General features: G+C 41.9%; 3 protein-coding genes across 7 annotated transcripts in view; 2 read left to right on the top strand and 1 right to left on the bottom strand.

Moving 5' to 3' along the window:
* Window positions 1-14296, top strand: part of ETHR (ecdysis triggering hormone receptor) — a 23507-nt gene extending 9211 nt beyond the window's left edge. For 4 of the 5 annotated variants that reach the window (XM_026817245.1, XM_018032224.2, XM_018032222.2 and 1 more), the window contains 3 exons: window positions 8680-8788; window positions 8860-8931; window positions 12902-14296. In XM_026817245.1, coding sequence (XP_026673046.1) covers window positions 8680-8788; window positions 8860-8931; window positions 12902-13622 — 902 coding nt within the window. In that variant the 3' untranslated portion in view covers window positions 13623-14296. Of the gene's footprint in view, window positions 1-8679; window positions 8789-8859; window positions 8932-12103; window positions 12821-12901 lie in introns of those variants that run through there. The other variant, XM_018032223.2, reaches the window with a different exon arrangement.
* On the bottom strand, window positions 14292-18317 carry LOC108629500 (uncharacterized). Its single transcript, XM_018032225.2, has 6 exons — window positions 17438-18317; window positions 16968-16994; window positions 15691-15884; window positions 15419-15613; window positions 15082-15321; window positions 14292-15021 (listed from the first exon to the last, which is right to left on the bottom strand). The coding sequence occupies exons 1-6, from the start codon at window positions 17658-17660 to the stop codon at window positions 14791-14793; spliced, it is 1110 nt and encodes a 369-aa protein (XP_017887714.1). The 5' UTR covers window positions 17661-18317; the 3' UTR covers window positions 14292-14790.
* Window positions 18318-19781: 1464 nt separating this feature from the next.
* On the top strand, window positions 19782-21768 carry LOC108629473 (tRNA:m(4)X modification enzyme TRM13 homolog). Its single transcript, XM_026817288.1, has 5 exons — window positions 19782-20355; window positions 20429-20622; window positions 20686-21111; window positions 21190-21445; window positions 21506-21768. The coding sequence occupies exons 1-5, from the start codon at window positions 20180-20182 to the stop codon at window positions 21684-21686; spliced, it is 1233 nt and encodes a 410-aa protein (XP_026673089.1). The 5' UTR covers window positions 19782-20179; the 3' UTR covers window positions 21687-21768.
* Window positions 21769-21796: the final 28 nt, after the last annotated feature.

Genomic DNA, 21796 nt, shown 5'->3' with positions numbered 1-21796 from the left:
TTTTTGTCAAAATTTCGAAAAATGTTTCAAATGAAAGTTGTAGGTACTGCTATTACCTACGGGAAATGTAATTACCATAAGAATACATGCAAATTTTAAGACACTATAATTTTTCAAAGAACCCATGAATTGATTTACAATTTTACAGATAGCTTTTTAATAGTAACAGGAATCTATAATAACAAATTCAACATGCTAGCATCGTTTAAGTATATAGCCTATAGATCCTTAAACAGCGCAACGTTGAAAAGGAAGGAGATAGAAAAATTTCCGCCGATCAACCTTTACGAGCCGTTTATGTTTTCATTGTACAAGCAAATAAGAATAGGAATTCGTTTCGCACCCGAAATTTTATCGAGAGGAATCTGTTCTGTTTACACAAACACGCCAACCGGAATAATCGGTGTTGCTCTCAGTAATTTTAATATCGTCCAAATAATACGCTCTGGGCAAAAGCACGATATCCTCTAGGCTTTTACGAGCCTAAGACTGCGTCACGGAGGTTTCCGCCTTCCGAGGTGGTAAATTGAGACGGAGTACTGAGTAGCAGCAGCAGCATCAGCATCAGATCTCTTCTCGAGTGGCTTCGCTTGCGTCTACCACTGAAAAGGAATTCCGATGAACAAACAATTTTCCGACCACATTGTGTAATAATTCCTGATCTACCCGATATAAACCTTTTACTCTTGACCCCTGAAATAGGGAAATCGATTTAATCATCCAAGTAAATCGACTGAATTTAATTTCCGATTATGTTTATATCGCTGCACAATTAACAGGATAAATATAACTTGATCTCATTCGTATTTTATAATAAACCACTTACCGGTGTGTCCTCGCGTTGAGTACGGATTCTACTTCCCTGGAAATTCTGTAAATTCTAGTGCATGCTGTCCTACCTAAGCTCTCCTGTAACGTAAGTTACGGTTAACACTGTTAACAGTAACCGCGGGGACACTCTCGGAATAAACTGATTCCCATAGGACGCACTCGAGTTCTTTCTAATTTTAACCCAGTGACGTACACATTTTAATTGGCGCGTCGGCTTCGCATTGTACACATCTTTTTCAAGAACTGCGAACAGTCTGTATCGTAGCAGTTTAAACATAAGGCCGTCGGTCATTGTACGGATATTCGAAAATCGAGACGCGTTATTCGATTTCGTACAGGCAGATCATAAATTCGATCGTGTAAGCATCCAGCTGCGAATGGAAATTTATGATCGCGCCCCTCGTCCAGTCACGATAATACATTTTCATCGTTCCAATGGTTCGGATTTCCTGTACCACGGCACGGCGAATCTTTTTTTTTTTGACAAAATACTTTCAGATATTTCATTTTCCGTGCGTAGCTACGATCGACGCTGAGATTCGTGACGATAAAAATGAAGGAACAGTCGGGACGAGTTTTAACCAACGATACGAGATCGCCGATGGAAAATCGGCAGCTGTAGTTCTCCCTCGTACTCGCGGCTTCTCGTTCGACGTAATCGCGACGCCGATCGTCGTTGGCGAGGTTCCTCGTAAAAGAAACAAACAGCAGATGCCGGTAACAAGGCGCGAAACGTTCCCGGAGAAATAAACGGGGAAACATAATGAGCAACCGTAACGGCGCCGTTTTATTGCCGGGTACGCGACGTCGATGGACACTTGTCTCTCCCATCCATTCCGTTCTATGAACAATGTTCAACGTCCTCTTAAATCTGATCCGCTCTCGAGCTCGCGGCATTCCACTTTCACGTTTCTCTAATATTTATGTATTTCCAAACGAACCACCCCCGCGTGCACGAAATTCCAAGAGCCCTTAATCTCTATCCAGAACTATCTATTTCAGACTCCGATGCTTTGCCACTTCACGTTCCTCTTTTCCATTTTTTATTTAGTTCAGTCAGGGCGGAAACAAACCGGAGAGAAGAGACGTCGCGGGGTTTTACGAGACGTGATGTTCTTCTAACAGCCCTAATCCGAGACGAAACGGTTTTATTTTCCCGCGAACCGAAATTTACGATCAATTAAGGCTAAATCGGTAAACCGCGGTTCGTTCTTAGGACGCGTTCTATTAGAAAGATCGACGACGCTGACGGTTTCCGTAGAAACGGTGTCCCGTGGAATAATATAAATATAGTTCAGCCTGTCTATGAGAGGATGATTGTTTTGGAAAGCGTCCTCGATTGATGAAAACGGTGCGTGAATGAAAATATGAATAGCGTTCCATTTACGGACAAATATAGAAAAATGATGTTGCAGAAGATAATACAAATTGCGAGGCATATTTATATCCAAGGTCCGACGAGGATTCTTAACGAGCCTAGCTGTCGTCTCGTCTCATTACATCCATATTTGTCTCGCTATTAATTTCATTATTTCAGCAACCTAGGCGGGTTTTTTTTTTCAATAAACCGTCCAATTGATTGGCAATTACGGTCCGGTTGTTTATTTTCCATTTTCTTGCCGATTATATTATTTAACAATCGCTAGTTCGATTGCCAATTATTCCTGGTTGTTTACGTTCAATTTTTAAACTTAGAATTCACCTAATTGACCGTATCCTGATTAATGACGCTACGCTTCACTCAATATTGCCTTAGAGCAACGAGACTAACATTTTTAGTATGCAAGCCTGGAGCGTGTAGGAAACTAATATGTTTGGCACTTATCCGCAAAAGTGTTTTCTTTCAAAATACATTAGTCCCGGCTAATTCTCCCGCCCACTCGAGCGTTTTAGACGTGTTTGCGTTTTCGATAGTTTACCGTGGCTTAGAACAACGTCATCGCGAGATAGTAGAGAATAATTGTTATCGCCTTGTGCATTCGGTAGATATAAATGGAACGCTTGATAGACCGGATTCAAATAGATTAAACGATATTCTCTTGCTAGTACGCAAAATCGGTGAAAACAGAGTTTGCTCGCAATCCAGGCACACTTTTTCTCCTTTTGAACAGCTTCGACCCCTCCTGATCTTTTCCCTTCTTCGATTCTTGTCTCTTTCCCGCCCACGCGTACGAACGAGTCCTTAATGCCGTTTAATAGGATCGGCTCCTCTCCTCAGATGTCACTCTGCTGGAAAACAAACCGTAAAAGTGTTCTTTAATAAGCGGCCGAACATCGAGTTCGTTTAACGTCATCGCGTTTCTTTCTTCTATACTCGCCTTCGTTATTTACATTGTAAAATACTTTTTTCGCATAAATCGACTGTTGACTTGTGCAATTACTTGAAAAATTTTTATTCGTCGACAAACGAACTGCGAACAGAATTTGTTTCCGAGAGAATAACACGAGAGAACAATTGTTTTCCTTCAATTTAAATCGAAGTATATTTGTCGATGCGGCGATCAAAATCACGAGTCGAAGACTCCTCGTGTAAAGTTGAAACGGTAACGAATCGCGAACAACTCTTCCCTTTTATCGGAGAGATTAAGTTTCCGTTGAGCCAATCCTCTCGAAACAAAAATCTACTCTTCCGGTGCTCTCGATGCTCCATTTTTCTGATGCGAAAATAACTCGCGTTAGCCCGTTCCACTGCCAAAATAATTCACCGTAAACTTTCATTTTTTTCAATGGGTCAATTTCAATGAACAAAAAGATTCCATTAATTGTCCTTCCCAGTTGAAACATTGAACAGATACTACGCCAGCGTTGTTTTCAATGAATTCATAAAACAATAGGTGGTAAACGACATTTTCCAGAATCTGATATTCCCATCGAAAACAATGGGAATTGCGGATTGACACGATTTTATCTATGAACGTACGTCTTGCTTCGCTCTTGAATCGTTGCCAGAATCCATTACAGTTCTCGTTATTCGGAACGCGATTTCACGGAATTCGCAGTCGCCTTTTCTTTTTCCCGTGGTCTTAATTTATTCTCGCAGAGTTCACCGGCACCGCGTTCGTCGCGCCATTATTCCACCCTCTATTAAATCATTTCGTTTGTCCGTGACCGAGGAACGACGGATCTCAGACGACTGTTAGACCGAACTAAATTTATAATTTACCTACTCGAATTCGGAGGAACTTGGCTGTTCGATTCCCGATTCGATACAAGTTTCATCGTTTCTCAATTTTTTATATTCAGGCATTTTACATGAGACGTCGTCGACGGAATTTTATAAAAGATCGGGCAAGCCTCGTCTCCCTCGAACCCCGATATTAAAAAATCGTTAAGAAACAGAGGGTGGCCTAATCTTCCGGTTTACGCGTCAGGTGGAACGGTTCCGAAATGTGTAGATTACAGCTCGGTCGTTGGACTAACCTAAATAGATAATAAACGAGTCAGGCGGGTTTTAACAGTATTCCAACAATGGTTGATCACTTTGCGTCGGCACAGTCCTTTGTAGATAACCGTAACGCAATATCACGATTCCTAGTTAGTTCTCGCGCTTGTTCGTTTATCGGTTTAGGTCTGGAGTTTGGCAGTAGAGAGTTCGTCGGTTCGTAGTTAGTCGATTGATAAAAGTAAAGAAATAAACTGTAAACCAAAAATAAGAGAAAGCTTACTCATTTCACGCGAGTCGATAGACGAGCTTTCAACGAGCTTTCAACGATCTTTGTTTGTTCCTTCCCCGAAAAATCCAAACACTGTTCTACGAATTCTGCTCCATTTTGACACGACGAATGTTTGATTTGATGAATGATGAATTTATCTGAATTTTGATTGAATGATGAATTTATCTGGCTCGAAAACAAATTGGGGAACGATTCGAAATTGACAAACCGTTTGATTCCACCATCTTTTGTCCATACGTTGTCCGAAGTCGGAAAAAGAATAGAAATTCTAAGAAACATAATTTAAAGTTCAGGAGACAACTAATAGCTATTGTATTTATCCATTATAGACCGACGTCTATTCGGTAGCGTGTCCTGGATTTTAACTTTGCTCGAGTTATCCGGTTACGTGCTTCCCTAACTGCATTTAGTAAAGAAACGGTTCTCAATTTATTCTATGCGATTCGAACGGATCGAATAATCAAAATCTTGTTTTGTCGATATTAAAACAAACGCGTAACGGAGCCAAAAAATGTATTTCTCACAAATTTCAGTTGACCAAATCGTGAAATCAATTTGGAGCAACGGGTCAGACCTGCGAGAATTGACCTAAAAACTAGAACCGTTCTCGGTCCTCCGTCTCTGATAATTAAATAAAGTGGAAAAGGTGCAGATCGATCTATCTTCGTTATCCAATCGATGATAAACTTCATTTTCCTCACTCTTATCATCCAAGAACAAATTATAGGTTTTCCCTCGTGTTTTCTTCTTTAAACGAGTATAAGTATCTCTGTGCTAATAATTTTTGGACTCACCGCACGTAATTCCCTCCCGTCGGTCTTATCGCCGCTGTCATCGACGTAACGAGTAGTAGAATAATGCCTGAGGATATGAAAATATCGGGAGAAACTTGCGACCCAAGTATTCTTATGAGTTTCCCGTGGCAGCGAAATTCCAATGTAACCCTATAATTTATTCGAGAGAGCCGCGACTACGGCAAGATATCTGCTGGCCCGACCCATAGCTGCCGGGCTTGTTACGCGTATTTACCATGCTTATCGTTGCACCGGCCCGTTGAATGTATTAAGATAATCAGAATCGCGTCCGGGTGTTCCATTCGATGACCCCCTCGATGGCGCGCAGCCAAAATGAACTTTCCTAATTGAACTTACAATTGGTTTCCGTTGGATCGCGGTCGGACTCACCCTCCCAACAACGAGACGTCAGATTCTATTAGTTGCAGGAGCTGCGGTAGTTACACTTCCGTTCATAAGTTTTAGCACGCATCTAAACGCTATTCGAATATTCGAAGCTAGTAACCATTGGAAATTAATTCAGTTTGGATATTATAGTAATTATATAATCGGAATTAAACAGTAAATCGTGTGACGAGTTGTACGATGAATTCTGAGTAGTTTCAATAAAATTATACTCCAAGCGTCTTGTAGCGTGTTTTGAGATTCGTAAACAGGGACGTACGCGCGTGGCAAATGAAATAGATAGTAGCAGTTAAAGTTAGCTTCCGGCTTGAGTGAACGAGAGGCGGTTCGAGTTCGTAGATAATTTTCTGCAGCGCTTCAAGATTTAATTTGATCCGTCTTGCTAATTGTCCGAGATTTGAAACGAATCGCGGATTTAGAAAGGTTTAAACTGTTTTGCGCTCTGGCTTAATTTCATCTGAAATCGGAGGAAACGTTTCGACTGAAAACGAGTCCAATTTCCAACAACGAGACTCAGTCACCGAGATGAACGGATGTTCCATGAATTCGTGTTCGAAGAAACTCGAAGATTAATCTCAAGTTGCTGCTGGTTAAACTTAAACAGAGGTATCGATCGATGTTTATTGGATTTGCCCACATCGATGCGAATCGCTTTCCTACAATTTAGTGCCAAATTATCGGACGGACGATAACCATGAAGGAAGGTGAGGAAAAAAGGGTAGAGGCACTCTTGAGAAAATGCGCATTTACGATGGAATTTCTATTTGAATGTAAAATGCGAGGCGAGGGTGACGCGTAAAAGGTTACAAAGAAAATTGTTTTCGCCAGGACAATTTGTTTTCACTGCTTCTTCCTCGCAAGACCGGGTTTCCATCTTCGTCAATCATCGAAAACGGCCGATGACGATCCGTTCTGATCAAAATTCTTTTGCACGCTTCTCGAATAACGAGAAATTGTTCGATGATTTCATCGTTTTCGTTATACATTTCAAAGCATTTAATGTCTGTAACATACGAAGCTGTTCATATCCTTCCACGATTCCGATTCTCATTATTAACCCGACGTTTTAATTAATCAATGTTTTACATTTCCTGCATACGGTTGTAATGAGAGTCGACCGAATAAACTTTTAACGAGATCCATTTATTGTTGTAATTATTCGTTTACATGCGAATTAATAATAACGATGATAATTGTAACAGGGCTAAAAAAGCTGGGAAAAGGGAACTTTAAATCAACGTAATATAATATAAAACTGTACTGTGCAAATATGCAGGATATACAATGCAAAGCTTGAATAATTGGAAATTTGTTAAAAAATTGGCTACTATTATTAAAAATGCAGAAATATTCTTTTTCATCTGTTCTCGACGTTAAAATAGAAATTTCCTGACTCTTTTCGAAATACGTACACGTATATGCGTTCCGGTTTTAGTTAGCGGAGGGGATTCTTTGAAGCGTCACGTCTGCCGGTTGCATTATCAACTGATAAACCTAATTTTCCGTTCAGTGAAAACGGCGCGAGGATTCGTTTAACGTTAACGCATTATACGGTATAATAAAGGACGGACAGATCCATGAAAAATACGTGTCTCTCTGTTTGTCTCAATGTTAAAAAAGCTGAAAACTGCGTTGTCCTGTGTGTACCCGGGAATTGTAAACGTACGTGGAAACGCGAACGATTTTCGATTTATTGGTATATCTCGACGCGGTAAGGATTTGAAAATTTCTGTGCCAGTTTCGTTTCGTCGAGATCGAGAGGATATTTAGACGGAGGCGCGGCGCGGCGCCTTTTCCATTCTATTTCCTGGGACGAAGGTTAAAGAGAATTGGATAGAGGGACGAGGTTAGTGTGTGTAGCATTAAATGCCTCCCAGCCCTTCTAAGAGCAACGGTAATGCCTGGCGGGTGGTAGAAGTTGGCCCGCTCGTTTCACCCACCCATCAACCTTGTCCATCGTTCCGTGCTCCTGAAACAATCGGTCTCTCGTACTCCTATTCTCCACCTTGGCCTAGCTTCGCGCACGATCGTCTTCGAGGTCTCCCCAAAATATTCCTTCTTAGCACTCACATCTCCAAATCGAGGTCCTAAGAGCGCCGAGTGAAATCGGCTCCAATATCGGGATACTAATTCATTAGCTGCACCAGCTTCCCACAAACACTCGCATTTTATTGGCAAACGTGAGGTTGACAAGGAGCAGTCATAAATCGAGGGGGAGAGTTCCTCCGACAAACACTGCTGCCGATTGCGGAAACGATAATCAAAAATATACGACGGTCCTCCTAAACCGCGCGTTCCCTTCTTATCGAGTTGTACGGTCGGAACGACGACGGGCTCCTCTCTCGCTCGATAAGAATCGCGAAGACTACAAAAGAAAAAAGTTTATGACTGCGTATCAGGGCCGGATTCTAATAAATACAAGCGTCGTGCAATTAGTATGGGTAGAAACGACGATCTTACGATGGAAAAGTCTCGGAATGCTATTTGGTTTCGAAGTGGGGACGTTTGCCGCAAAAGGTAACTAACAGTAACTTCCGGGAAACTGCGGGGTGAAAGAATTACTCGACACGGTGGACACCGAGTAAATGGAGGAAAATAATAGTGTCCGGAGCATGGTTCCACTTTATCGCGACTCCACGATTCTCTGGCGACCTTCGTTTCGGGAATCGCAAATCTTTCCTGCTCGCCGCACGCAAGAAACGTTAAACACATTGTTCCTTCTTATACATGATAGAGTTTTCGAGGTTGACACGTTCAACGAGACGGTGAAAATACGTTCGCGTGTAAATCGTGAGACGTACGACTAAATAATCGGCCAGGAGATATTCCTGAGATCAGTCGACGTGGTATCACGAATCAGTAGAACACGTCCGTACGTGGTCAGACTACTCTCTCGCCTCTTTACGAGAGGTCGCGCATCTTGCAATTTTAACTGCAGGAATCCGGTGTATCAATATAATTTTCATTCCTTTCAGGCAAGGCAGTGCCATTCGTCGAGTTGACCGTGGCTCACGCTTCGGTCCTCACCATCTTAGCGATTAGCTTCGAACGATATTACGCGATATGCGAACCTTTGCGAGTCGGGTAAGCGATCATTCGCGAACTATTAATAATCGATCTGATCCGTAGCTGAATTTTTGCTCGTCTCTTCGTAGATACATGTGCACAAAGACCAGAGCGATGTTCCTCTGCGTGGCTGCATGGGTCGCTGCAGCGTTATGCACGAGGTAAGAAATAAAAAGGATATCCAAAACTCGAACCGCATGCTTTGTTTTGCTTCTGCAGTCATCCCCGTTCCTCCTCCCGCTTCTCTCCTTTTCGTTGCACAGCATTTAGCGCAGTTTAATTTAGTGTGGAAGCGATTAAAAGCGACCTCCTGTTTTTCACTTAATTTATCGGCAGCCCCTCTGCATAAATTTCGGTCGACCGGTCTATTTATTATCACGGTGCTTAGTCCGTTCTCCGTTAATCGTAGGACACCGATGTTCTTCATTTTTCCGCGCCCATTAAATTACACGTATCCGCGCGTCTTCGCACTTTGTACCAATTACGCGTACAATATTGTTCATCCCGTTGAACGTTTCGCGCCTCGTTTGTTCGCAGCTATTTTTTTCCCTGCTATATTCTTTTCTGCATGGCACCGCGCGCATAAGATTTTACGACCAAACTGCTTAATTAAGCGTGACGCTTCCGGTCACGACATTCTCTTCGCGAGGAACGAATAAACGGATGGTGGAAACGTTGACACCGATGGAAGTCAAACAGTAATGTGTAACAACGTGTTTAAACATTTCCAAGAGTGTCCGTGTCGATCGAAAGATTTACACGGTTAAATTACATCTAATCCGAATCGATTCGGCATTTATAAGAATACTGAAGATGTTTCAGCAGCGATGAACGACAGCGTAAAGTAAGGAACGAGGAGGAATAAGAATCGAGTGGTACCGTAAAGGGCGTGGAATTAATTCGCACGCTGTCCTATCGTGCCTTTTTGTAACGTAAACCTCGGAAAATTCGATTCTCACGAGTCATAAAGTTTACGCGGTGAGTTTGAAGAGAGGAGAACCGAGGCTCCTATCGCGTGTCGTAAAGAAAAAATCACCCGTGAACCATATCTAGTGGCAAAGGTTCACGCGTCGCGTCGCTAACACTTTCTCCTCTCGTAGCTCGCGCGGTGACGCGGTTACCCCGATTCAAAGAGGAGAGGCCTCTAGCTGAATTTATGGTCGCTCGTGGGACTACGTGCTACAGCTACACAGTCACACCGCGTCGCTACATCGTAAAGAAAGTCGAGGAAAATCGCTCGACGAGGTAGAAAACGCTGTAAAAAGATGTGGAGACGTATTAAGTTTCCACGGTGAAGAATCTCTAGAAAGAATTGAGAATCGAAAGAAGGTATAAATAGAGCCGAAGTTGTGTTTAAATAATGACTTGAAATTTGGAGCTCGAAGAAAGGCCCAGCGCAGGATTCTATGAATCATAACTCAGCTGGGTAGAATCCCAACCTTGGGTGAATCGGTTGCGCAAACAAGGAGGAGATGAAAAACAAAAGTTGGAGGGACACTTGGTAATACGAGGAGTTCAGAAGTGATCTTCACCGAATGCGCTACTGTCTCCGATAGTATTAATGGGGACAGAGAACTTAACGCGACGCCCCCGCGATATACTACGTGTATACGTCTCTATATTGTTTGCGGTCCGACGTAATCTGGGATTTCCGACGTTATCGATGGCGAACGAAACGCCTGATCCGCGCCCATGGATTAAGATCAAGGGAACTGAGAGGTTTCGAGATTGTACGGAAATTTTTGCTCCAGTTCCATCTCCTAATGTACGAAAGCGAAAGGGACGCGTTCTAATTTTAACCCTTCCTATCATTTTTCCGCGCGTCCTCGTCGACGGATTCTGAAGGAAGTCGATTTTCCGAATCGTTGACTACAAACTCGATGCGTAATAAAATTTCGTAGTAAACAGCTTTCCGAAAGTTCATCTATTATGCGTGCAGACAGATACGAGTCTCTGCGAGTGTAAAAATAAATTGCCAGCGAGGATGAATACGGTGAGAGCGATGTCCGAAAGGGAAACTGTTGATTTCGAGGAAAAGTTATGCCCGGTGTCGGTTGTACATCGCTTCGAACTGCCGAATAAGCAAATGTATTCCGGTTTATCGAGTCTCGGGTGCAAGATATATGGCGCGACCCTTTGCGTATCGTATAATTTCGAGGGGTGAACTTCTTGAATCAAGTTTGAGGAGTCTGCAGACGGTCCTGCGACACAATACCATCGATGGATCATCCAGAATAAACCGTTTCTGCCTGATCTATAAGGCTAATTTTGCCTGCGTCGTCGACGTTCTCGGATTTTAAAAGAATTGCACCACTTCGTTTCGCGTCGCGTCGAGGGAAACTCAATATCCGCGCTAAGAAGATTTACCGTCGATCGCAACGATGCATGGCCAACGGGACAGCTCGCAATCGTTCACAATCTAGTAGTACGTGTGCCCGTTGACATACGGCAAACGCGATAAACGAGTTTTCTCTTCCGCTTTTGTACGAGCAAAAACTGTGTAGGTATCCTAAGAATTACCGAAAATTGCGTTAGTTCGGAGCATCGGAGGAAATTCAATATCGCGGCGTCGTTTTTCGTACGAAGATTGGATTCGGGGTTGTTCGTGGCGAGCCAACGCAGCGGAGGCGGTGAAGAAAGGGCAGAAAGGGAGAAGGAAGCGATAACAGCACAGTGTGTGTTTCGTTGCATGCGTGGGAGTCCCTACCTCCCCGTCCAATGGATCCCAGTTTTTTCGATACCTAAAACGACCCTGGAAAAAGTTAAGAGCATCTTCTCCTCTTTCGCAAAAAGAGGAAATCGAAAACGCGTCGAGAGACGAGAATCTGGTGAAAGGATGGGGTACCCATCGAATGAACGGACGAAGGGCAGAATACGTGTTTCGGATGGACCCGGAGAGATGATTAATTATTAATCCGTTTAATTAAAATGTTCGGAAACGGAGTTCGTAAAATCCTCTGTATAATAATACATCGTTGACCCAATTTCTCGTCGAGCAAATAAATCGATCGCTGCGTGTACCGCCGTTCTTCGCGTTATCACGTTAAACCGGTTTGTTCGCCGATTTATTAAACGGTTCTACATCTTTTCTCCTTTCCTTATCGAATTGTTAATCGCTTTCAATATCTTTTTCGCTTCTCCGGGAACGTTTAATCGATCCTGGTCCAAGAGCACAGGGCATGCGAAGAACCAAGATCGGTAACGAGGGGTGCTAACTGCTTGACTGTTAACCGCGAATCTCCTTTCGCTGTACCCGGACACTGTTTCGAGGAGCGTGAACGATTCGTGTAGCTCAGCCAGGCGCACCGCCAAATTCACTTTAACTGATTGCAGTCCCATAATTTGGGTCTCACAGTACCAGGAGATCCGTTTGAGGAGCAACGGCAGCGAAGGCAGCAAGCAGGACAGCAAGAATTTGGTTCCGGTCTGCCTGACCATGGCCGACGCTAACGTGACCGTGATCTTCTTCCTGCTCCTCGTCCTCCTCTTCTACCTCGCCCCGTTGCTGATTCTGATCGTCCTCTACGCATATATCGTTAAACGACTGATGCCCGATCGGCGGCGGCGATCGAACAACGCTGCCGATTCTTATCACGCCAGAGCGAAGAGACACGTGATCGCCATGCTCCTGTCGGTGGTGATCGGGTTCTTCCTGTGCCTGACACCGTACAGGATACTGATATTTTATATAGTGATCGCGCCGGCTGAGAATATCGCCGCCATCGATCGGGACACGTTCTTCGGACTCCTGAACTTCAGCAGGATCATGTTCTACTTGCACAGCGCCATCGATCCGATACTGTACAATTTAATGAGCAGCAAGTTCCGAAGAGGATTTGTGGGACTGTGCAAAACTAGACGGTGGGACGATAGAGGAGTCACGATCCGAACGACCACGACCAAGAGATCGAACACTAGCGAACAGGAAGAGAACTTCGTGTGATTTTGCGACGATCCTTTTACACCAGTTGTTACTTATCACCCCTGTGTCGAATAGTTTCAACGCGTTTGTAACAGCATTTGAAAGAATAAAACGAGCTTCGATACGAATACGCGGATGTAATAGATCAGTAGCTAGACGAGTATCCCGCGAGGCATTCAGTGACCACGAAAAAACGCGTCTGTTCACAGTCCCATTTTACTGATGGTCACCTACGAGGATCAGGAAACGAACGGCGTTTTCATCCCAACGTGCAACACGGTCGCGCACGAGTACTGGGCCAAGGGTGTCGTCCTCTTAACGATACTCTTGTTCTTCGTCGTCCCGTTCCTGATCCTGGTCGTCCTTTACACGGTGATAGCGCTTCACCTGATGACCAATCCGACGATCAGCCGCGGTTCGTCCAACAACTTGCTCAGGTATCGCAAGCAGGTGATGCTGATGCTCGGCACGGTCGTGTTCTTCTTCTTCTTCTGCCTGCTACCGTTCAGAGCGTTCACGCTCTGGATTCTGGTGGTCCCGTCCGCGGCGATCTTGAGGATGGGCGTCGAGACGTACTTCAGCCTGCTCTACTTCTGCCGGGTGATGCTCTACCTGAATTCGGCGATCAACCCTCTGTTGTACAATATGATGTCGACCAAATTCAGGGAGGGCTTCCTAAGATTGTGCGGCCTGGGACCTAACAGGAGGAAAAAGAAGAAAACTTCCGAGAAGACCGGCACTTACAACACAGGCTCGACCAACTGCAGCAGCAATCACTCGGACTTTTGGAGGAGGCACAGCAGCAACAAGAGCAGCACCGCTAAAGTGCCACCTGGTAACGCGACCGTCGAGAAACCGACGAAGGTACCGCTTCGAACGACGCTCGTCGGTGGCAACGTCGTTAACGGCAGCCAGGAGAGTTACGTTTGAAGCGTGTAGGTAGGGGAACATTTTTCAGACTGTGATCTTTCGAATCATTCCGAGATACCGTAACAGCGTAAATACGCGAACGATTCCGAGTTCCGTCTCCGCGGAGCGACGGTAAAGCCGTAGTATTATCATAGACGTGTATGTATCTAGTACCGTTCGATGTCGTTCCTTTGTTCATAGATATTCGGATTGAGAATTTCCTCGAGGTAAGATTAGTAACGATCGCGTTTTACCGCGGAAGTATTCGAACGAAGGGCGAGCCAGACCGTGTACAATTACGACCGGAATAGAAGTACGCAAAAGATGAAGTGTAACGATAGACAGATGTGGGTTTATTTTTAGATACCGAACGGGATCTCGATTTTATAGCTTTAGTTTAAGCGCCCGTCATAAATTTCCGTTGACGAAGTAGAGAGAGCTTGGATCGTCGTAGAGTTACAAATTGATCTTTCCACGCAGAATTTCAGTTCCTACAGACTTATTAGAAGCGTATACTTACCTGTGCCGAAGCATGAGCGCAGTTTCATCGTCCGATGTTAATTGTAATTACGAGAATAATTGCGACTTCGTCAGAGATCGACGACGATATTTTTTAAATGATTGGGCGCGGTTCTTTCACGCGAATTCATGGTATAGGAGAGGCAACGAAACTAGTCTGCAGACGCAAGCTTTATTTAATAGAGAGTTATTTATTTAATCGTAAAAGAACTTATAGTAGACATTTTTGTTAGAGCCGTCGCGGATGGTCGCAAACAACTTTATTGCTCATGACGTGGCAATAAATAGCAAATTCGTTTAGCTTTAACCGTTAGTTATCATTCCAGTATCGTTTAAAAACTAATGGACAGCCTCCCGTTTCAATCATACATTATTTATCGCATGCAAATACAATGCTCGTAGAAGTTCCACGAAGTTCTTGGTTGACGATTAACGTTCGTTTTCGTTCGTTCGAGAATCGCTGTCAGTGCCGATGTAACCACGCAGAGAAACACTTTATTTTTCTTATGTAAAATGTACGTTCCTGTAAATATTTTATAAAATAAAATCGAAAGAAAAACAGTGTCGGTGATACCAAAGGTCCAACAGCTTTAAAACTCGATTTTCGTTCACTTCTCACGAGTATAAATTATAAAGTGTTTCGCGGTACGCAAAAATTTATTATGAAATTCTAACTATTTCTTAAACGCTTTAGAACGTCGAGGAAATCATGTCTATTGCGTGAAACATCCGTAGATGAAGTTTTCGTATTACTGTTTTCCTCCTTTTTCACGTATATTATATCGTTGGCCAAACGATCTTCCCTCGTAAGGGAAGTGGAAATGATGTAGCCTTTCGAGTCCATAAACTGGTTTAACTCCTCTACATCCGATTCTATATGCGAGAATTCGACCGAGAGAGCCTGGAACAGTTTCATTACGTTCACAACAAGAGAAAGCGCATGATGGATTTTGCTACGTACCGTGATGTCTATTTTGTCGAAGGGAATAGTTTTCAACACTTCCAACTCGGATCCCTCGATGTCGAGGCTAAAGTAATCGATGGCGGTCACGTTAAGAGCGGCCATCAAGTGAGCAAAAGGAATGCATTGCACCTTGATGTGTTGCCCGGTGTAAGCTACGTCCGCAGAGTTTTGCCGGTGTCGGTCTTCCTCGTTCGGTTCGTGAAGACGTCCAACGTTGTCGGCCATCAGGAACGTATTCTTAATCGAACGATGATCAATACAAGAAAAATTGTCTCGATGAAGAAATTAGTAGAATTTTCGCGATCGTATTCTTTTAAACTACGGACTTTCGTACCACCGAGGGATATGGATGAACGGCAAGGCAGCTGGGCGACAGAAGAGCCCTCCTGTTCTTCCTCACCATTTTGCTGAAGTTGATCGGATCCGCTTCGATGAGGAGACCGGTCCAGCCGAAGAATCGTTCGAGCACCAACGTGTTGCTCCGGGTTTCTCCATCGTAAGCACCGCACTCCACGAAGAAGCCATTTTTCTGTGAGTATTATACATTTTTACGTATTAGTTTAAACGCGATGTTCCCGGTCGAGCGTAGATTTCGTCCATCCATACCGCGTTGTTGAAAGTTTCAAGTATGATGTCGGCTTGGCCAGCCGACGTGTCCGCCGTCAGTGGATTCTTGAGTTTGTATTTTCGTTTCGGGTCGTATGCCGCGTATATCCAATGTTGTCTCACGTGGTCGATGTATCGTTCCCAATTTTTTGTATCCGAGAGCGTGATGTTTTTCCCATTGTACCATGCATCCTCTGACAACGATTCCGCGAGTTATGTACATATACGTTTGCACGGTGTCCAAAGAACCAGTTTAATTGTAAGTAGGAAAAGTTTAATTGTAAGTAGTTGTCGTGCGAAAAAGGAATTTAATTTTAAGCGGAAGGAAGGAATCCTTTAATGTCGTTTAACTCGAGAACAATAAACTCGTTCGCGTTTCAGTATGACACACTAATAGTATTACCGCAAGGTGAATATTTATTAGTCGTGCAATATCCGCGCAAACATGTAACAGTAAACGCGTCGCTAATAGATGGATGTAACGCGGTATTTGTGTCCAATTAAATTAGCATTTGTAAAATATGAACACCTCGATAAGTCTATCGCCTATCTTATTTAAGGAAATATTATGTACGTGCATGTTGTAGTCTCGTGCAACAAATATAATTCTTCACTAACTAGGAAAACGAATCGACAAAGAAGTTTTATCTATATTCTATATATTTTTATAGTATATATGTATATATATTTTTGATCAGATTATGAGAAACGATTAATGCGTTAAACACGATATCCTGTATCGAGATTAAGTACTTCGTAACATCAATCTCCATTCACTTTCGCAAACGCATTCAACAGGTATGCCAATTAAATTTACGGACGTCATCAGGAATTAACAGGTTGCTCGTAATACGAATGAGAGAACCGGCACACGCTAGATTCCTCCGACCAAAAATAGCTACCATCGTAAGAATAATCAGTTTGTTATTTTATTAGTCGATTGTCCCTGATGCATCATTGTAAATTATCGTTAATGATTAAAACGTTCATCACGAGTAAAGAATTAACGATAAGTCGAGGGACCACGGATCAATATTTGCCATGTCAATACGGCCATGCCGTCGTTATTAGTACGTGGTTATTAGTACACCGTTACTCTTCATGCAAACATAAACACGCAGAGTACTCTAAACACAATTTTTAAATTGTAAATCTCAACTGTAACCGTACGAAATAATTATGTGTGTATTAAATTTACAGAACATTTACAGCATTTTCGTTAATCGTGTTAGTTGTCGAATATAAAGAAGACGAGTTTTTTTTTCGCGATAACTTACCGTTGCCAGTATACCACCGCTTCAGAACTGTAACAGCAGTAAAGATAAAGTTACTAACGATACCACGTTTTACGTGCATACGTTATATGTGTGTAAGTACGATTTGTGCATCGTACATACGTTTTAAGCAGGTATAGAGGTGAGAATAGTGCCACGTGCTTCGACAAATCTCTGTGTGTGTATAAAACTTATCTGTCCGTACGTAAAACTATGCAATACGTTTTACATTTTAATCTATCGTCACGACGGCTTTATTCACCTTTCCTCGCGACAAGTATACGTTTTATGAGTCTACAAACTTTACCACCAAACTTCCGTTAGATTTTACGCACGAGACACTTCGAATCTACTCGAGGTTCGTCTCTCGATCTCTCGCTTCCCGATAATTCTCAGAATTAATTTTTTTTAAATTGTTTCTAAATGAAACGTTTTCAAATCTTGGTAACTGATCGTTTAAAACAACAACGTACCTCCGATGTACGCCTCTTCCCATTGCTCATCATCTCGCTCTGCATCATAAGGGAGTTGGATCCTGTCTCCTACCGAGCGAAGCCATATACGAAGAAAGACAATGATAAAAATGATAAATAAAATAACCAGTAGCGTGTGCAATCTATTTCGCCAGAACGGTTTGTAAAGGTAGAGGCGCAAATATTTCCGATAGCGCGGAACAATCGACCTTCTTCTTCGCATTATAAAGCGAACACGGATACACGATTTTATAGCAACAGGTTGGCGAGATACACCTTCGCACGCGCTCGCGACAGCAACAGAACTTAAGCTAATCGTAACAGAAACTGGCGATCCGGTTCCCCGCGCTTAATTGGACTCTCAAATTCTAGGCTTATCGCGCACATCGATAACCATCGTCAGTCTGGATATCAGTGTATAAATTTTTTGTAATTAGTATTATTTACACACTCTGACGTCCGTTTGACTAATTTCCGTTAAGTTGGTAAGAAAAATATATGTATATTCGTTTATTCGAATTCGTCTGCCGTGCGCGATCAGGGGTCGAAACGTAATGAGATTACAGGTAACAGATTACAAGTAATCAACACAACAGGTCTTCGCAACGCGCGTTTGGATTTAATTTTATACACTCGTGCGCGTTTATTTTTTTGTTTAATCGTTGGAATCGCGCAATGGAACGGTGTACGATAAGATTATTAATTAAACACTTTATGCACGGTAGGTCACGACTCAAGAAGGCGTTCAATTAGCAGTAATTTTAGACTGGATGGATCGTTGTTCGGAACGATGTATGCAAGTAGATGTTGCGTACTATGTGCCTCGAGTATCCACGTACGTGCGACACAAACGTAGATTTAAATTTAGCCTTAACGGTATTACGTGTGCGTAGTCGTGCGCTTACAAAATCGCTAATATTAAATGTAGTCTGTATTGGCCTTAAAATTCAATTCGTCTAATTTACACGATAGATCGACATGTGACAATGTCTGGACCATGAGAGAAATAATGATGAGCGTGTAGTAGATATTCATTTTATTTAACGATCGCTTGAATGCGACGCATACGAACGTTACTGTCACTGTTTGAAAAAGATCTGCGAGTTATTTGATTAGTTTAAAAGAAAGACACGGCGAAGAGAATTAATTTAGTATTTATTTACAGCTAGAGCAGATCAGGTGTCTTGTCAGTAATTTTAAGTATGATAGTTCGTGGGCATCTTTGACTCCTAGTTAGAATTAATAAAGCGAAGTATTCTATAATACGTATCGATGCGATATTAATAATGTATAATATTTTGAAATCCTTTGGTTGCGATTGCTCGAGACTGAAGGCTACTGGACTACTGCAACTGCATTCACTAATGCTACTGGACTACTGCGGTTACTAGTGCTGCTGGCACTTGGAACGAAACTGCTCTAATGATACTTAATTGACGTCAAACCAATTCAATCATAGTCTTCGTACTACACATCTATGCCTGTTTTTTCCTCTCCAAGACAATGGATGCATTTCTAGCATCTACAGGACTACCCCAACAGCATTTAATATTGAAGCAACGTTGGAATAATATTGAGTGCTGTTGGGGAATCCTCGTGCTTGTTAGATTCGTAACGAGACACGATCTCAACCCTCTCAGCAGCCTTTGTACGAGGATTGCCAATTGTTGTAACTTGTATAATAAAATTATTTATTTTATAAAATGTATTTGCTTATCTCATATCCCTTGTCTCTTCGCAATGTATTAATGTTATGAATAAACAGTTCAGTCAAATTTAATTAAGCGTTCTTTATTCAATTACCTGTCCAACAGTAGAACTTGGAACAATAAAGGATAAATTCCGAAACAGGAAACTCGATAAAATAACTCTGATCAGTATTAAATTAGTTGTAAACGCATGAAATTGTATGCTCAGATATTCTTGGAATTATGACGTCACAGAATTCCAGGAAGAGATACCTCTTCACTTATTATATTCTCCTGTTACAAGATTAAATTCTTTCAATAAATTCGGATTTTTGGACTTTGTATCAGGAGAACATGAAATGATAAGAGGTAGCATTAAATCCCGCCGTGACGTCACAATTCCAAGAATTCTCGAAATCAAAATTTTTCTCAAAAATCAGGTTTTGTATCAGGAGAACATGAGAGCATAGGAGGTGGCACTAACTTTTGCCGATGACGTCACATTTTTTAAATTTCTGTTCTATCTTATTTCTATTTGTACTTGACGAAGATTACACGGGAAATGGATTGGATTATGGATATTGATAAAGATAAGTAAAAGACGTTTCGATTCTTTTTAAGCTATTTCTTTATTAATTAAACTTTCGAATACACACAATACTTTACAAAGGGTGTCGCTTTTAAATAATAGTATGGGCAGAACTATTTGTTCACTGTTTGTCTTATTATGCCTAGAAGTCCTGGTTGAGAGAATCCTGAAATAAATGAAGAAGAAATGTTAGAAACGTATTAGATGAAAATGAAATTTCACTCGATCTGATTGACATACAATAAATAAAGTGTAATTCGAGTAGTTGACTTATATTTAAAGCGCGTGCACACCGGAACGTACCTTCTGACCAATCACGATCGAGCCGCCGATAGAGCGGCTTGCCACATGGCACATGTATAGCAGAAACAAGTGTGTAAGAATACAGAACCTACAGAACATAGAGCGGTTCAGCGGTGTGGTTGAGGTTACTGGCAAAAGAACGGTATTTGATAACTCGATAATATGGCAGAAAAAGATCATTGTATGTACTTTTTGGAAAAGAAGAAGCGTTACTGTCGTATGACATTGAAAGAGGGAAACAGATATTGCGGTGAACATCAAGGATCTTCCTTCGAACCGGATCATGCCAACGAAACAATTGCGAATAAGCGAATAAAATGCCCGCTTGACCCTTCACAGTAAGTCTACGCGTTTATCCTAACGATTAATTCATTTTTCTTCATGCGCACGATATTTATAGACCCTTTCCAGTACGTGTTATCAATCGAAATTGCCTAAACACTTGAAGATATGCAACGCGAAACGTTTATCTGATGCCCAACCATCGTTCATTGTAAAAGGAATTAATACGAATAAAGAATATGAAACTCCACGGCACGTTCCACTTTCAGAATTAAACGAACTGTTAATATGCACAGTAATAGAAAAAATAAACGCTGCCTATGGTAAGTCGCATTTAAACTATCGATCAAAATGTAATTTCAACTGAAATCCAACATCGTTTTCAGAGAAATTACCGCAGTTTCCTGAATCAGTGCTGATGCACGAGATGCTTCGAGAAAAGATAGACCATGAATTGTGTGGAAGATCTATTAGAAAACATATGTTACAAACCTCTTCCTTGTTGTCACACTTAGAACACGCAAATCTTATAAAAGATCGTACGTGCTTTATCGAATTTGGAGCAGGAAAGGGTAAATTGACCTATTGGCTGGGTCAGATAATAAAGGATAGGAAGGACTGTTGTATTTTATTGATAGACCGTTCCAGCCATAGACACAAAAGCGACAATAAGTTAAGAAGAGAACGATCACCTCTGGTAATAGAGAGAATACGTGCCGATATTGCCGATTTGAAACTGACAGATGTAACACAAATTCAGAATTTTCCGAACAAAGTAGGAATCGCTAAGCACCTATGCGGCGCAGCTACAGGTACGTATTTTTACTTTGCATGCATACCGTATCTTCTGCAATTTACAAAAGACACTGACAAATATTTGTTTCCAAAAGATTTAGCTTTAAACTGCTTGGTTCAAGCAACGCAAACCGAGCCAAAGTTAAATGTTACTGGTTTGGTAATTGCATTATGTTGCCATCATAAGTGCGAATACGCTTCGTACGTTGGCAAAGAGTTCTTGAACCAATGTGGATTCGCACCAAACGAATTCACAGTTTTATGTAGCATCGGGAGTTGGGCAACTTGTGGGCCAAGTTTAAATAAACAAATTAAAAATCTACATAGTAAAAACGATTCAGAGGATACGAGGTAATACATGCTATTAATTAAATAATGCGATCGGTATAACTGTACCTCGTATTTTTACAGAACGAATGTTAAGACTTTAACTCCCGAAGAACGGGAAACGATCGGTCGTAAAGTGAAGTCATTGCTGAATTGGGGTCGTTTGGAATATTTAAAAAGCGCTGGATTCCAATGTAATTTAATCTATTATACAACTACCGATATATCCTTAGAGAATATGTGTATCATAGCTACAAAAATCTAATACAAGACTGTACGAATCATTATAGAGAATACTAACTGTAATTTATTTTAATAAAATTAATCAACAAACTTTTGTTACAGTATTCCCTTTGTATTTTAATTTTAATCCTG

Source organism: Ceratina calcarata, unplaced genomic scaffold, assembly GCF_001652005.2.
Source record: "Ceratina calcarata isolate Rehan_Ccalc_2016 unplaced genomic scaffold, ASM165200v1 scaffold569.2, whole genome shotgun sequence".
Taxonomy (NCBI): Eukaryota; Metazoa; Arthropoda; class Insecta; order Hymenoptera; family Apidae; genus Ceratina; species Ceratina calcarata.
Note: the sequence above shows the minus strand (reverse complement) of the source record. Positions and strands in the feature narration are given on the sequence as shown.